The sequence below is a fragment of the Lithobates pipiens genome, unplaced genomic scaffold, assembly GCF_037356315.1.
Source record: "Lithobates pipiens isolate NorthernLeopardFrog02 unplaced genomic scaffold, aLitPip1_a1.2 Scaffold_30, whole genome shotgun sequence".
Taxonomy (NCBI): Eukaryota; Metazoa; Chordata; class Amphibia; order Anura; family Ranidae; genus Lithobates; species Lithobates pipiens.
In genome coordinates, this window is record NW_027507791.1 from 167024367 (window position 1) to 167042474 (window position 18108).

The 18108-nt window shown below is 47.1% G+C and overlaps 1 protein-coding gene across 5 annotated transcripts in view; it reads left to right on the forward strand.

Moving 5' to 3' along the window:
• Nucleotides 1–18108, forward strand: part of ZFYVE26 (zinc finger FYVE-type containing 26) — a 1794472-nt gene that overhangs the window by 125743 nt on the left and 1650621 nt on the right. For all 5 annotated transcript variants that reach the window (XM_077465059.1, XM_077465061.1, XM_077465063.1 and 2 more), the window contains exon 4: nt 16428–16938. In XM_077465059.1, coding sequence (XP_077321185.1) covers nt 16428–16938 — 511 coding nt within the window. The remainder of the gene's footprint in view (nt 1–16427; nt 16939–18108) is intronic.

The following is an 18108-nucleotide window of genomic DNA, read 5'->3' on the forward strand; positions in this document are numbered from 1 at the left end:
ACGGGAAGTGATGTCATGACGTAGATTTCGTGTTTACGTCAAGGAGACTGAAATGAAGCCGCTTAAGGCTTCATTCCAGTCTGTCCCTAGCCGCCAGAAGCGGCGGATTGTTGATAGGGGCTCCCGGTTGAATGGGAGCCCCACTAAGAGCCATGGGAGAGGGGATCGTCCCCTCCCGCTCCTCTGGTACAACAGCTGAGCAGTTTTTAGCAGCATCGGTTGCTATCGCTGGAAAGCCGATGGCCGGCTCTAAAAAAACAGTATCGGGATGATGCCTGCAACTGCAGGCATCATCCCAGTATAACCCCGAAAGCCGAGTACGCACCTCTACGTACGCTCTGCGACAAGGGATTTAACTTTTCTCCTTTTTAAGTGTGTTTCTTCACCTGTGCCAGGGGAATCAGCCTCTAGGCAGTCTCGACTAGAGGTCGACCGATATGGGTTTTTCTCTGGCCGATGCCGATATTTAGAAATCATGGCGGCCGATAGCCAATATATGATGCCGATTTTTTTTGGGCCGATATGTTAGGCCGATTTTATTTTATTTATTTTTTTCCTTTTTTATTATATTATTTTTTTTAATCCCCCTTGATCTAACACACCTTTCCCACTGGGGCGTTTTTCAGGTGCTTTTGGGCTAAAAATAGCGCCTGTAAAGTGCCTGCAAAATGGCCCCCCTGCAGTCTGTGTGAAAGACAGAGTGCTTTCACACTGAGGCGATGCGCTGGCAGGATCTTAAAAATAATAAAAGTCCTGCAAGCAGCACATTTGGAGTGGTGTATACCGCTCCTCCACCACTCCTGCCCATTGATATGAATGGGCACCACTGCCGAAGCGCATGCAATGCGATTTGGCAGCAGTGCTTCATGGGCGCATTTAACCTCTTCCTTGGCCGCTAGCTGGGTTAGGTGTGCCCCACTAGCAGCCAAATAGCACCGCTAAAATAATGGTAAAGAGCCGCTAAAACTTGCGTTTTACCATCAACGCCTGCCCGCTCCAGTGTGAAAGCAGTCTTCATAAGTGATACAGAAAATTTCTTACATTTAAACATTAAACAAAACAAAACCTCCAATCAGTTTACTTGTATGTATGATTTAGATTAAAAAAAAAAAACCTATATATTAAATAAAAACAGGTAGTCAAAACTTTTGGACAAAAAAAAAAAAAAGTGGACTAACTTTACTGTTTTTTTTATTTTATTTTTATTTTTTAAATAGTGTATTTTTTTCCCCAAAAAAATGCATTTGAAAAACCTCTGTGCAAATGCCGTGTGGCATAAAATATTGCAACAACCGCTATTTTATTCCCTAGGATCTCTGCTAAAAAAATATATATATAATTTTTGGGGGGTCTAAGTGATTTTCTGGCAGAAAATACAGGATTTTTACTTGTAAGCAACAAGTGTAGGAAAAGATTTAGTCTTTAAATGGTTAAACTGAGAACTTCTACACAGAGATAACTTCATTCATTCAGAAGTGTAAACATTGTATCATTTTGTTCTTTTCTTGGCAGCCTGCCCAGAGAGGAGGAAAGGGTTTCTATGACGACTCAGGCAACTTACACTGACTTCTATACAGAAGTCATTTCAAAGTTCTGCTGCAGTTCTAAATCGGCTTTTTATCAGCACAATCGGCCAATGCCGATTATTTAAAAAAACGGCAAATATCGGCCGGCCGATATATCGGTCGACCTCTAGTCTCGACGTCCTCCACCATCAGGTTCAAGGGGAGAAGACCCCAAGGGCAGCACCAGGGTCAAACGAGGTCTTGGGGCAGAAAGCCAGCAAAGCAGAATACTAAAGCTTCCTTATCAAAGATCTGGCAGGAACAATGTCAAGACAGATGGGTGGCTTCCTCAGTTTCTCCAGGTTACAAACTAGAGTTCCGAATATTTCCGTCTCCTCGTTTTCTAAGATCAAATGTCCCCAGGGATCCAGAGAAAAAGTCTTTCTGACTCTGGATCATCTCTTATCCCAGCTGGTGATATCAGAGGTTCCCTTTAGAGGAATAGGGCACATGTTTTTATTCAAACTTTTTCACGGTTCCAAAACCAAACAGAGGTAAGACCCATTCTAGATCTCAAAGATCTGAATCGGCACTTAAATACCCGGTCCTTTCATATGGAATCAATCCAGTCGGTTATCCTGCAAGGAGGAGATTTTTTTGCATCATTTGATATCAAGGATGCATATCTCCCACCTGCCAATATACCCCGCTCACCAGAAATTTCTACGCTTCGAGATAGAAAATCATAATTTTCAGTTTGTGGCCATGCCATTTCGGTCTAGCCACAGCACTGCGGGCGTTTTAAAAAATGATGGCACCTCCTTTAGCCAGATTAAGGGCTCAGGGTATAACAGTCCTAGCTTATTTAGACTATCTACTTTTAATAGATCATTCAGTCTCTGGTCTAAACCAAAGTCTAGTCACAGCTATAAACTACCTGGAATCTCTGGGTTGGATACTCAACCTAGAAAAATCCTCAACACCATCAAGGAGATTACAGTAGTCGGGGATGGTCATAGATACCTTACAGAAGAAGGTATTTCTTTCTCGTTAATCACGGGACCCAGAGAAAAAGAAGTCTGTCCTTCTAGTGTTGGAGCGACTATTGTCGCAAAAAGTTATCATGGTAGTTCACATACAAGAGCAGGAAATGGGGTTTTTCCGATGCAGCTGTCCCCTACAACGCGTCAGAGCCTCAGCTGGTTGTTGATACCCGAAAAACTGCATAAAATCCTTTTTACCAGTTACCTGGACAGTGGTAACAACAGATGCCAGTCTTTGGGGTTGGGGGGGGGGGGGGCAATCCTGGAACAGTTGATTGTCCAAGGGAGATGGTCCACGACCAAAAGGGCCTTACCCATCAACATTCTGGAGATCCGTGTGGCGTATGTAACCCTAAAAGCCTGGACACTCAGTTTGCAGGGTTTCCCTGTCAGGATCCAGTCCAACAATGTAACAGCAGTGGCTTATATCCATCACCAAGGGGGCACCAAGAGTCATGCAGCTCAGGAAGAAGTAAACCAGATCTTAATCTGGGCAGAAAGCCATGTGCCATGCATATCGGCAGTCTTCATTCTGGTGGTAGAGAACTGGCAGGCGGACTACTTGAGCTGCCAGCAGTTAGTTCCAGGGGAATGGTCTCTCCACCACTATGTCCTTTTTGGCCATATGCCAGAGATGGAGGGTTTCCGGATGTGGATCTTTGTGTCCAGGTTCAACAACAAGGTTGACAACTTTGTGTCAAGAATGAGGGATCCTCTTGAATGCGGGACAGATGCGTTGGTTACTCCATGGCATCCGTTCTCTCTGATTTATGCGTTCCCTCCTATTCTGCTACTGCCAAGACTGCTTTGCAGGATCAGGCAGGAAAATAAGTTGGTGCTTCTGGTAGCCCCAGCATGGCCCAGAAGAGCTTGGTATGCAGAAATGGTGAAGATGGCAGTAGGCTCTCCTTGGACCCTACCGTCCCGTCCAGACCTGCTATCCCAGGGACCGGTATTCCATCCTACCTTACAAGCGCTAAATTTAACGGTTTGGCTATTGAAACCCACATTCTGAAGAATCGTGGACTTTCGGGCCCTGTGATATCTACCTTGATTAATGCAAGAAAGCCAGCTTCCAGAATGTTTTATCATAGTCTGGAAAGAATGTCTCCTGGTGTGAATCCAGGGGTTGGCACCCCAGAAAATGTCATAGGCAGAATCCCCGAATTTCTGCAAAATGGGTTAGAGATGAAACTGGCCTTGAGTACCATCAAGGGCCAAGTCTCAGCCTTATCGGTTCTGTTTCAACGTCCACTTGGTTCACATTCTTTGGTCCGAAGCTTTATACAAGGGGTAACACATTTTAATCCTACAGTTAGGGCGCCTCTGAACCCTTGGGATTTGAATTTGGTTCTGTCAGCTTTACAGAAGCAGCCTTTTGAACCAATACATCAGATTCATTTAGTTCTGTTGACAAGGAAATTAATTTTTCTGGTTGCCATTTCTTCTACCAGAAGAGTATCAAAATTAGCAGCCCTCTCTTGTAAAGAGCCGTATCTGATAATGCACAAGGATAGAGTGGTGTTACGCCCTCATCCTAGTTTTCTTCCGAAGGTGGTCTCAGGTTTTCATCTAAAACAAGATATTGTTCTGCCTTCCTTTTTTCCAAATCCCTGTTCTACGGAAGAGAAGTCACTACATTCTTTGGATGTAGTGAGAGCAGTCAAAGCCTATCTGGAAGCAACGGCTCAGGTTCGCAAAACTGATGTTTTGTTCGTAATGCCAGAGGGTCCTAGGAGGACAGGCAGCATCAACATCTACCATTGCTAAATGGATTTGACAAGTAATTGTTCAAGCTTATGGTTTGAAGCAAAAGATTCCGCCTTTTCAGATTGAGGCGCACTCCACTAGGGCTATTAGTGCCTTGTGGGCGGTGCATCACAAGGCCTCCATGGCTCAAATCTGCAAGGCCGCAACCTGGTCATCAGTCCATACATTCGCCAAATTTTATCAGGTGGATGTGAGAAGGCATGAGGATATCGCCTTGGGCGTAGTGTGCTGCAGGCAGCAGTACAGGGTCCTCAGGTCTGATTATACCTTATGTTGTGTGGTTCCCCTCCCCTCAGATAGCATTGCTCTGGGACATCCCATCAGTAATTACTGAATCTGTGTCCCGTGATGTACGAGAAAGAAAATAGTATTTTTATAACCGCTTACCTGTAAAATCCTTTCCTTTTTCTTTTGAGGTACATAACGGGACACAGAGGTCCCTCCCCTCTTCTAATACACTTATATTGCTTTGCTACAAAACTGAGGTACCTCTAGGTAGGGGGAGGGGTTATATGTGGGATTGAACTTCCTGTCCAGGGTGTGCCAGTGTCCAATCACCTAGTGATAGCCTATAACCCACCAGTAATTACGGAGTCTGTGTCCCGTGATGTACCTCCAAAAGAAAAGGATTTTACAGGTAAGCTGTTATAAAAATCCTATTTCTGACCCCAGACAAGAATCCTTTCCATTATAGGACTAATTCAACTTGTCAAAACAAAAAAAAAATTCCTTCAATTTGGCTGTGCATGAGATTGTTGGGGAAAATGGTGGCCTCTTACACGCAGTTGGACTCATGACTGCTACAAAACACCATCCTGTCGGTCTGGAACAATAAGGTTCAGGCTTTATATTTTCCAATACACTTATCCCCCGATGTACATCGGCGCCTAAATTGGTGGTTGATATCCAGCAACCTCCAAAAGGGAAAATCCTTTCTGCAAGTATCCTGGAAAGTGGTGACAACGGATGCCAGTCTTCTAGGCTGGGGAGCAATCTTGGAAGAAGATTCTGTCCAGAGAAGATGGTCCAAGTCAGAAAGCACTTTGCCTATCAACATTCTAGAGATTACGGCAGTATGTCTGGCCCTAGAGTCCTGGACGCTAAGGTTATGGGATTGTCCTGTCAGGATTGAATCCGAAAATGCCGCGGCAGTGGCTTACATCAATCACCAGGGGGGCACGAGAAGTCGTGCAGCCCAAAAAGAGGTGAATCATGTTTTGGTTTGGGCAGAAAACCACATTCCTTGCCTGTTGGCGAGTTTCATTCCAGGAACAGAAAATTGGCAGGCGGTCTACTTGAGTCTCCAACAATTTATTTCCAGGGGAATAGGTCTCTTCACCCCGAAATCTTCCTAGCGATATGTTAGAGATGGGGTATTCTGAATGTGGACCTGTTCGTGTCCAGATTCTTCAACAAAGTCGACAACTTTTTGTCAAGAACGAGGGCTCCGCTAGCGTGCGGAATGGACGCTTTAGTCTTCCTATGGGATCAATATTCACTGATCTATGCGTTTCCTCCAGTCCTGCTACTTCCGCGCCTTCTCCGCAGGCTCAAGCAGGAACAAAAGGAGGTCATTCTGGTGGCCCCAGCGTGGCCCAGAAGATCTTGGTTTGCCGAGATCATAAAGATGGCGGTAGGAGTCCCTTAAGCCCCATACACACTATCAGATTATCTGCTGACTTTTTCCTTCAGATTTAACCAAACCATAGGAGTCTCAATGTGTATGCAATCAGGCAGGCCCTTCTACTACATGGTTTTGGTAAATCTGAAGGAAAAACTCAGCAGATAATCTGATAGTGTGTATGGGGCTTTAGACTCTGCCCTTATGGCCAGACCCTCTTCTCGCACAAGGTCCGGTATTCCCTCCTACCTTATGGACACAAAATTTAACGGTTTGGCTATTGAAACCCACATTTTAAGGACTGTGGGTTATCTCACTCAGTAGGATCTACTTTGGTTGATGCCAGGAAGCCTGCTTCCAGAATCATTTATTATAGAGTCTGGAAGGCATATGTTTCTTGGTGTGGATCCAGGATTTGGCACCCCAGGAAGTATGTCATAGGTAGGATCCTTGATTTCATGCAAATGGGATTAGAAATTAAGCTGGCCTTGAGTACTATCAAGCGGCAAATCTCGGCTTTGTCAGTGTTTTTTCAACTGCCTTTTGCTCCTCACTTTCTGGCGCTTAGTTTTTTTTCAGGTGTTAACACAGATTAATCCCCTTATCTAGGCACCTTTTTAAATCCTGTCGGCTTTACGGAGTCAGCCTTTTGAGCCTTTACATGAAATTCCCTTAGTTCTTTTGACAAGACAAAATCTTTTTGGTTGCCATTTCTTCTGCTAGAAGAGTATCAGAACTAGCGTCTGTCATGTAAAGAGTCATATTTGATCATGCATAAGGCTAAAGTGGTTTTGCGTCCTAATCCTGAATTCATACCAAAAGTGGTGGCAGGTTTTCATTTAAACCAGGATATTCTTCCTCAAACTTCTACCACGTCTGCTATGCAGAGAGAAGGCTGAGGGGATTCTGGTGATTCTGATTGCCCCAGATTGGCCTCGATATCCTTGGTACGCCGACATAGTACAAATGGTGGCGGATGTTCCTTGGTGGCTGCCGATGATAGAAGACCTTCTGTTGCAAGGTCCAATACTTCATCCTGCTTTGCCGTCGCTGGTTTTAATGGCATGACTGTTGAAAGACAGGTGCTAAGGGACAGAGTTCTGGCGGATTTAGTTATCTACACTATGCTGAGGGCATGGAAGTCCTCATCTCTGAAAATGTATCATATGTGGAAGGCCCACATCTCCATGTGTGAGGAGATGGGGTGGCATCCGTGTACATATTCAGTTTCCAGGATCCTGCTGTTTTTGCAGCGAGGAGTGGATCAGAAACTTGCATTAAGCACCATTAACCACTTGCCGACCAGCGCACGACGATGTACGTCGACAGAATGGCACGGGCAGGCAAATGGGCGTACATGTACGTCCCTTTAAATTTGCCGCCCTGCCATCGGGAGCACGCTGCCGGCGGCGCGCTCCCGCGCTGGTCGGGACCTCTGTGAGTCCGGTCGCGGGACCCGCGGACTCGATCGCTGCGGGCATCCCCGCGATCGACTCACGGAGCGGCCGAATGAAGAAATGCTGTTGTAAACAACATTTCTCCATTCTGCCTAGCAACTAGTGACGCTGAGCTCTGCTCCATGTGATTGGAGCAGAGATCAGTGTTCACTAAATGAAAGCCCAATCCCCCCACAGTTAGTAACACACCCCTAGGAACACTTAACCCCTACACTGCCACCCACTGGTTAACCCTTTCACTGCCAGTGTCATTTACACAGGAATCACTGCATTTATATAGCAGTGATTACTGTATAAATGACAATGGTCCCAAAAATGTGTCAAAAATGTCCGATGGGTCCCCCACAATGTCGCAGTCACAATAAAAATCTCTGATCTCTGCCATTTCTAGTAAAAAAATAAAAATCAAAAATGATTAATAAAAAAGCTATAAAACTATCCCTGTTTTGTAAACGCTATAACTTTTGCGCAAACCAATCAATCGCTTATTGCGATTTTTTTTTTTTTTTTTTTTTTTAACAAAAATATGTAGAAGAATATGTATCGGCCTGAACTGAGGGAAAAAAATGTTTTTTTATATATTTTTGGGGGATATTTATTATAACAAAAAGTAAAAAATAATGCGTTTTTTTTTTTTTTCAAAATTGACGCTCTATTTTTGTTTATAGCGCTAAAAATAACCACGGGTGATCAAATACCACCAAAAGAAAGCTCTATTTGTGGGAAAAAAAGGACGTCGATTTTGTTTGGGAGCCACGTCACACGACCGTGCAATTGTCAGTTAAAGCGACGCAGTGCCGAATCGCAAAAAGTGGTCTGGTCTTTGACCAGCAAATTGGTCTGGTCTGAAAGTGGTTGACAGGCATCGGCAGCCTTCATTTCTTCCAAGGTTTTTTCAGCCTTTCATCTAAATGAGGACATTGTACTTCCATCCCTATGTCCTTGGCCATCACATCCCAAAGAGGTTACTTTGCATTCCTTGGACATGGTCTAGGCTCTGAGGGTGTATGTCTGCTACGGCTCATTTTCATTGGTCGGACACGCTGTTAGTATCTGTGGCTGATCCAAATTAGGGCCTGGTGGTCTTGTCGTTCTCGGTGGATCAGACATATCGTGGTTCAGGCTTATGCTTTAAGGGGGCGAGCACCCCCCTTTCCTGTCACGCAACATTCGACCAGGGCGATTGGTGCCTCCTGGTCTTTCCGAAATCAAGCGTCCTTTTCCCAGGTTTTTTAAGGCGGCAACCTGGTCATCTGTTCACACTTTCACAAAATTTTACAAGGTTGATGTGAGCGATTCTTCGGATACTTGCTTCGGCCGCAAGGCTTTGCAGGCGCCTGTTTAAGGTTGCAACTCCTCTGTTGAGGAGTCCAGGTTGTTGTGGAGTTTACTTTCTTTTTTTTTTTTTTTCAAATATAGATTTTAGTTATTTCCGGCAGAAAAGTACCCCACAATACAAGCAAAAATAACAATCAGAACAAATAGAGCCCAGAATACAAAGAACAATGTGATACAAAAAAGAAAAACATAGTAGCAATCCAATCAATGCAGTGAGCAAGACATGTTAAAACAGAGGGGTGCACAGGATAACCTTGCTTTCGTCTAAAGTAAAAACCATGGGCGTGAAAGCTCATTGAGGAGGTACAGAAACGGGGTACCACATCTGAGTCTCGCCCCACTAGCCACGGGGAGAAAACTCAGAGCTGCCGGAGGAGCAAAGGGGAGAAGAACCTGGGAGGGACGGGGACAGACGAGGGGAAGAGCAAGAGAGAAGAGAAGAAAAAAGAAAAGAAAAAGAAGAAGAGAAAAAAAAAAGGGGGGGAGCAAGAGGAGAAAAGAAGAGGGTGACAGACTGGAGAAGGAATAACCAATAGACATGGCGGTGGTGCATTCATCGGACTCACAGGGGGGGTCGGGGGAGAATCAAGGTTTAAGCCAGGCTTGTCCTTCAGCGGAGAATATGAACAAACACCAGATATCCCAAGTTTTTTTGTATTGTTCTTGTTTGTGTTGTGAAGTGCGAATTAGGTCCTCTAATTTCCGTATGTCTTCTACTTTCCGCAGCCAGTGTGCCACTGTTGGGGGGGAGCTTTGTTTCCAGTATAGGGGGATACATGCCTTAGCTGCGTTTAGCAGATGGCATATAAGCGATTTCCGATACTGCTTAAAGGGTGTCACTGAGAGATGCAGCAAAAAGAAAGCGGCGTCTACTGGCATGGGGTAGGCCGCAAACCTCTGAGAGATGCGACGCACCCCCTCCCAGAACAACCGCAGTCTGGCGCAAGACCAGAACATATGCAGCAGTGTACCCTCCTCCTCATCGCAGCGCCAGCACCGATCCGAGGACGAGGGGTAGCATCTGCTCAGCCTGGAGGGGGTCAGGTACCAACGGGTAAGGATCTTGAAGTTGGATTCCTGAATTTTAGTACAAAGGGAAGATTTGAGGGTAAGAGTAACTATGCGGGACGTTTGTAGTGTTGAGAAGTGACAGTCAAGATCCCTCTCCCATTTGATCAGACAGGGCAGATCAGGTTGGTCCACAGGTGAGGATAAGAGGGCATAAGTCTGGGACAGTACATGGGTCAGGGGATCCGTTGTCGAGCACAATTGCTCAAATGACGTCAGATGCTGTGCGAATTCCCGAGGGCGTGGTAGTGAATGCAGGAAATGGTGTAACTGTAAGGCCGGCCAGAACGGGAGACAGTATGGTCCCGACAGTTCCGTGAGTTCTGTCAGGGATGGCCATCGGTCCCCCACCACAAATTTGGCTACATGATTGTGGGCGGAGTCAACTAACGCTGCATAGGTAGAGTAGTGGAGACCCGGTTCAAAACTCGGATGACCTAATATGGGGAGCAGGGGAGAGAGCGTCGAGATAAGAGAGGCTTTGGTGGCGGCACTATAACTATTTCTCAGCGTCGTCCCAATAAGGGGGTGCAGTTTCAGGGGTGACGGTAGGTCCCTATAGCACCACAGTGCTCCCTTCAAGGATATATTGGTCTGTGCTTGCTCAATCTGAACCCAGAGTTTGGATGCCCTGTTGCGTCTCCAGTCAACGATCCTTGCCAAATGGGATGCCAGATAGTAGTTGCGGATGTCAGGAAGCGCTAGGCCCCCCGATGCTTGGGAAGTATCAGCTGTGCGTGGCGCAGTCGAGGCTTCTTACGTGCCCAGACAAATTTGGTGAAGAGGGACTGTACTTGCCTAAAGAAAAGTGGCGGGATACATATGGGTAGGGCCTGAAGGAGGTATCTAAATTTGGGTAGGATGGACATTTTAAGGAGGTTGCATCTCCCAAACCAGGAGTGCAGTCCTCCGTGCCACTGTTCCAGTAGCAACCTAGACTTAGTCAGCAGAGATGGGAAATTAAGGTCAAATGTCCGGGCAATAGTAGCTGGAATTTTCGTACCTAAGTACGTCAAAGCTTTGTCGGTCCATTTAAAACTAAAATTGGTCTGCAGGTCAGAGAGTACGGGGCTGCATTGCTATGCCCATCGCTTCAGACTTAGTAAAGTTTATTTTCAGGTGGGAGATCGCACCATATAGGTGGAACTCCTTGAGAAGGTTCGGTAGAGAGATGCTTGGATTGGTCAGGGAGAACAAAAGGTCGTCTGCATACGCCGATATTTTGTAGTGGGAGGTGCCTAATCTTATTCCTGATATATCAGGGTTATTTCGAATAGTACATAGAAACGGTTCCAGAGAAAGGGCGAAAAGCAGGGGCGACAGGGGGCATCCCTGTCTCGTCCCGTTTCGAATGGGGAAGGGGCTCGAGAGAACTCCGTTAGCTTTAACTTGAGCTGTAGGGGTTGAGTAAATGTTAATGATCCACCTCAACATTTTATCACCCAAACCTATGTGGCGAAGGACAGAGAACATATAGCGCCAATTTACCCTGTCAAAAGCTTTTTCAGCATCGGTATTGACCAATACACAGGGGATTTTTTGGGCTTCTGCAACGTGGAGTAAATTTAACACTTTAATGGTGTTGTCTCTTGCTTCTCTGGTAGGTATAAAACCCACCTGATCCAGATGGACGAGAGACTGGATGTGCTGTGCTAGTCTGGTGGCCACTATTTTGGAGAAGAGTTTCAGGTCTAGGTTTAGGAGGGAGATCGGTATATAGCTACCACAGTGGCTTGGGTCTTTCCCGTCTTTAGGGATTAGAGATATGTGTGCCCGCAGAGTATCTCCCTGAAAGGAGGTGTCCGCACCTAGGGCATTAAAAAAGGTCAACAGCTGCGGGCCCAGTATTGGGAAAAGGGTTTTATAGTACTGGGCGGTAAGACCATCCGGCCCAGGCGCCTTATCCGCTTTCAATGAGTTGACTGCCACTTGTAGTTCCGTGAGAGTGATGGGTTCTTCAAAAAGAACCCGTGTCTCCTGCGTAAGTGTGGGGAGTTGGGAGTTTGTGATGTATTCGGTTATTTGTGATTGGCTACGGGAAGAATCCGGCAGGTTATAGAGCCCCATATAGAAGTCCCGAAAGGAGCTCGAGATCTGCGTTGGGGTAGATACCTTCTGGCCCTGCAAATTAATCACCTGTGGAATATATGAGGCTGCTTTGGTATCCCTAACCGATCTGGCCAACATTTTCCCGCATTTATCCCCACTTTCGTAAGCCATGCGCCTGGAGAATTGCACCGCCGCTTTCGCTTTATAGCGGAGAAGTTCTGTTACTTGCATGCGGAGCATCAACAACTCCGCTTCCAGGGGTTGCGTAGGTGCCTGTTTATGTTGGGTTTCTACCGTGGCCAATTTGGCAAGCAGGTGTGCGAGTTGTTCAGTTCTCTTTTTTTTTTAAGACGCGCCCCATGTTTGATAAATATACCCCGGATAACCGGTTTATGGGCCTCCCAGAGAATTCCAGGGTCGCATCCCGGGGTGGCATTGTCCCTGAAGTACAGGTCAAGCTCTTTAGTAACATCGGCAAAAACCTCTGGTATTTGGAGCAGGCTTTCGTTGAGCCGCCAGAAAAGCGATCTAGGTGAGGGGTGGTCACTGAGAGAGTAAGTCATATAAATAGGGGCATGATCCGACCATGTAATCTGCCCCAGAGAGGTAGAAGACACTAAGTGCAATTGGTCGTGCGGTACCAGGAAAAAGTCTATTCTAGAATAGCCCCTGTGTGGTGTGGAGTAGAAAGTGTAATCTTTTTCATCGGGGTGATGTAGTCGCCACACATCCCACAGCTGGGTGTCGCGCAGTGTTTGGGCAATCCGTTTCCGACAGGAGGGTGATATCGCGGATTGTCCCGAGGACGTATCCGAGGAGGGAAAGAGCAGGACATTGAAGTCACCGCCCAGGATCAGTTGGCCCGATTTAATATCCATTAAGCGTGATAAGGTGCGTTTGAGAAATCTGTCTTGGAGGACATTGGGTGCATAGAGAGAAGCCAGTGTAAATTGCATATCTCCTATCAGGCCTTGCAAAAAGAGAAATCGTCCCTCCGGGTCTGTAGTTAACCGCTAGGCATTGCCAAGGCAGTTTGCCCGAGATCAGAATGGACACCCCTCTAGATTTAGATGAGGGGTTGGTGGAATGGTATACCCTGGGGAAGTGTCTGTTCCGGAGCAGGGGAAGCCTGTCATCCCGAAAGTGAGTTTCTTGGATAAAGGCGATATCTGCATGTGCCTTTTTGAGGTCATGCAACAACATCCGCCTTTTCTCGGGGGTATTCAGACCCTTGGCATTCAGAGACACAATTTTGATGGACTCCACCGCCATGTCTAAGGGTGAGAACGCGTGGAGACGGTAGGGGTTGAAAAAATAGGTAGGGGGTGCGGAAGGGAGTTGGAAGGAAATAAGAGGGGTAGGGAGGTAAAAGGGGGAAGGATGAGTGATAGCGAGGTGGGGGGCTAAGCCCGGATAACACCTCAGCACCCCGTATAGGGGACGGGGCAAAAAGGAAAACTAAAGTGAAGACACTGTCTTCGTGTGCGTATCGCTCCGACTTCCGAGGGAACGCTACGGCCTACGTGGGGTGGGGGCAGACAAAAGACCGGAGTGAGGTCCCGGCCTCCCCGTCCACCCCGGCGCGAAGAAGCTTAACAGCCAATACATATTAATAAACCATAACATAACCTCTGGCAACCTGTAAACATACCAGCAGAATAATGTAGAGAGCAGACATCATGCAACAAACATAAGAAGCGGAGGAGAAATGAAAATACTCTGTTACCCGTAACACCAACAACAGCAGTGTCTCCCGACCAGAAAAAAAAAAAAAAAGGGGTGGGGGGGTGGGGGGGAAGGAAACAAAACTTCACTGTATATAAACCTGGCAAGTACATCCCCCCTCCCCTGCAGCAGTGGACCTCCGTATGGACAAGTACAGGTAAAGTCACTGCCAGTTCAGCAGGATAGCCCACGTTGTGGGAGCACCTGTAGTTCACCTCCAAAAGTCACCCCAATGACCGCACTGACGAGTAGAGTAGGGCAGGACCTGCCAGATCGAGACCCAGGTAGCATCCAAAACATCCCCAACAATTCCTATGATATCATGCGAGGCAGTGTCTCTCGTCACCCAAACATGGCACAGTCCACATAGGAAACCATAACAGAGGAGTGCGGTGCTCCCAATAGTCTCCCCACCGCCCCGACACCCCCACATCGCCACCCCTCCCCCCCACGGCTCCCGTCTCCCCATCATAAAAATGTAAGGTACTTAAAGGTCTGGGCAGGAAAACAGCAGCGGGAGCATAGCAGGTTCACATACAGGTAACCTGTCCAACTCCAAGGGGAACAGCAGGAGTCCATACCCCCCACCACCCCCCCTCCGAAAACTGCCAACGCGGTGGTGAGGTCGCCCGGCACCAATTGCATTTCCAGAGTAGAGAGAGAGCCGGTACAGTGTCGAAAGGCAGAAATACCTGTGGAGGGCGTCAAGGAGCTGGGGCGACAGCCATAGATAGTTGCGCGGTCTCCCGCGTGCCAACGAACGTTGCAGGCACCGCAACCACCCAAGGATGGTCCAGAGCGGAGTTCCGCCGGGGCTGAGGTGTTCCAAGAGCTGAACGTCGTTCCCATCATCAGTAGGCGGTAAGGTTGCCGCAGCTGGCAAGTGAAGGGAAGTGGCGGTCCACGGTCGCAGCAGAGAGGTCTTCTAGTAGAGGTCGGTAAAGGCAGGATCTGCCGCAGGATGTCCGGAGGTACATATGGTGGGAGGGGCCGAGCATCACTGGATCGGGAGAAGCAAAATAGGCAAGTCACATGGTGTCACAGAGGCAACAGGCGAGAAGCAGTCTAGGCTTCCCGGTCGCTGTCTTGCGAGAGCACTCTGGGACGTCTGCTCCCCCTCTGTGGTCTACGCGGCAGCGGGGCAGAAAATCTCGAGACCGCTGGGCGTCCCTGCACACGGGGCAGGTACGCCAGCCTATTCGGGACGTCAACAGGGTCAGCATTGAGGAAGGTAAAAAGTTCAGGTAGGGCCTCCGGTGTCCGCAACATAAAGGAGCGCTGATTTTTAATAAAGGTCACAGAGATAGGAAACCCCCAGCGATAAGTGGCATTGCAGCGCCTGGCCAACTCCAGAAGCGGCTTCAACAAAGCCCTGCGGTATAAGGTCAGTCTAGAGATGTCCGGCAGGATCTTAATCCGGGCCCCGTCAAAGTCGCCCGACTCCCAGGCCCTGCGTATAGTGGTGTAAACAGCACAACACATCTCTGGGTCGGTTCGGATCCAAAGATTTAGGGCCTAAGGCTCTATGGACTCTATCTATCTCCACCGTGTCCGGGAGTTGATCACCCGCAAGTTGCCTAAATATCGCCGTGACCGTGGCCAGAAGATCCCCCGGCCCAGTGGCCTCCGGAAGGCCGCGAACCCGCACATTGTTCCGGCGACCCCGGTCCTCCATTTCTTCCATACGTAGCTGCATCTCCACCGCTGCATGGAAATGGTCCTGCTGCTGCGCCTCGAGAGTAGCCACCCGCTGCTCCAAGGAGGTCGTGGATCGCTCCCCCGTTGTAACACGGCGTCCAGGTTCTGCACCTCCTGGCGGACGGCTGCAATCTCCGCTCTGTGTGCCGCTTCCACTCTCCCAACAAGCGCTTCAATGTCAGCCTTAGTCGGGAGCGATTGTAAGATGGCCTTCAAGTCCGGGTCCGTCCGGTACACCGGTAAAGCTACGGAGTCGCTCACGTCTATGGGTGGTGCCGCCGGGGAGCCCGGGTACAGTAGCGGGCTTTGCGATCTCTCTGACCCGGAGGGTCCCTCCATCACCTCCGACGCTGGAGAGTCCAGGCCACGCGACTCCGCCATCTTGGGTCCCGAGGGCGCCGCACTCGCGCGGTGGAACAGCCTCTGCAATTCCCCGAAGACTTGGGATCCGGGAGTTCGGTCGCACTTCTGTTTAGTCCGTTGAGTGGCCCGCTTCTTGGATGAGATTTTACAGGTCACAACGTCAGTAGATAGCCAGGGTGGACACCAGGAGGCCGGGAGCCCAGCAGAAGCACGTCTTCACCCAGCCATGTCCAGACCACGCCCCCCGGAGTTTACTTTCTTGCTGTTCCCACCCATCGCCTTTTGACACTGCTTGGGGACGTCCCTAATGTCAAGATTAAGGTGCTGTGTCCCTCAATGAACAAAAGAAAATAGGATTTTTGTACTCAACGTAAAATCCATTTCTCCTGAAGTTCATTGACGGACACAGCACCCACCCCTCCTATCTGTTTGTACTGTGTTTTGATGAACTGAGCAGTTAGAAACAGAGTGAGGGGTTATAGCCAGTAAGACCGCCCCCATGGCGGTAATGTGCAGTTTTGCGTTTTTTCATATTCTGCCTAGTTCTCTCCTGAATTTAGCGCTATAATCCTAAGTTCAAGGTTAAGGTTCTGTTAGTCAGTGACCTTCAGAGAAAGGGATTTTACAGTGAGTACAACAATCATATTTTTTCATGTTGCAGGTTTACAAACAGTTCATGAATTTCATTGCCCTTGGTTCAAATGCAAATTTAAATAAAGAAGCCGTGCATTATAAATGGTATAGAAAAATAACAAATTGCCTTTCTGAACAATTTACTCTTTCATTTTAGGAGCTCTACGAATTATTTTTACATTGTTCGAATGATACAAAGGCATACAGAAGACAACTCTCAGCTCGCACGGTATCGTCTCTCCGTGAGAACCTGGCTCAAAACACTGAATTGGTACAAGCACTCTTAAGTTTCCTTCTGGTAGATGACAGTCATTCCATGGAATTTGAATATAATTGTCATCTCCTAAATATCCCTGTGGACTTCATTTTAGACTTGTTGACATCTCTTCAGGAACATCGCCAGACTGAGGCACTATTTTCTCAAACTGTAAATCTTATCTACAAGATCTTAAACATAATGTGCTTTGATTTGGATCTCCAAGCAAGTGAACTCAAACATTTATGCACTAAACTCTTCACAGCCTCCTGGGTTAAAGGATATATTTCAGAGGAGCAAGTTCAGGCATCTATACTCAGGAAGCAGAATGCCAGTTTAGTTACTCTGTATAGCAGTGTCATCAATGAGAAAACAAAGACATATGTTGCTGCACAGATATCTTCAGGAAAAGGTTTGTAAATTAAATTTTTAATTTCTAGGCTTTAGGGATTTGGTCTTCTATATTTATCATTTTGAATATTCCTGTGATATCAGAATTGTACACATAGAGCAACAGATAAATGATGCATTGTTCAATAAGGGAGATACGTGGCTTTAAACCAGTGTTTCTTAAACCTATGGGTTGGCGTATGACCTTCGTTTTTGTCCAAGCACATAATTAGTAGATAGTGAAACAGCCAGGGTTTTTTTTTTTTGCTCAGAGAATAGGTGCAGGAACTTACCCTCCCCATCCAACTCCTCACTTCCAACCTTGCCCTCTTCAGGGGAGAGAAGTGGTGCCAAATAATGGTAATAAGGCTTAGAATTTCTTACTGCAAGACACATTTTTTTTCAGGAATGTGTAATGCGCAAAGCACAGGGCTCAAGAGTGTATAACACAGGACTCTGGGTTGTGTAATGTGCAGCGTTGAGAAGTACGTATCACACAGGATTCAGAAAAGAAATCGGCAAAAGGGATATTACTTGAATTCAATGCAAAGCGTTGTTTGTGTTCAGGAATTCTGCAAAATATCCCTGTGTACAGAGTGCAAGCATCAAAAATATGGAACATGGAGCGTAGCACACGGTGCAGTAGTAAAGCGTATGTAATATGCAGTTCAGCATACAGAATGCAGGGCTCAAATTTATGCAACAAAAAAAACATTTTGTACAGGTGACAGCATTCAAGAGTACCATCCAGAAGCCTTTAATATGTACCAAACGACTGTAAAAGAGATGTAACCTAATGCACATCTTAGAGTATTGTGGTTGTGAGTATTTAATGTGCAAGGTATGTTAGAAAATTCTCAAATTCTCACCACTGCATCCTGCATACTGTGCCATACATTTACATAATCTTGATCACTGAACTTTAACACAGATCTCACCTATGCCACTCTCCCATCCCATAGCTCTCATTTTGCACAACCGGCCTTTTTGCAGTTCTCAACTTTGCCAAAATCTCCCCTCTTTATTTTCTTACATCAGGGGACACAGAGCCATAGTACTTACTATGTGGGTTATAGGGCCATTGATAGGTGATGGACACTGGCACGCCCTAAGGCAAGAAGTGTACTCCCCATATAACCCCTGTCACTACTGGTAGTCCTCAGTTTTTTCACCAGTGTCTAAGGTGTTGGTC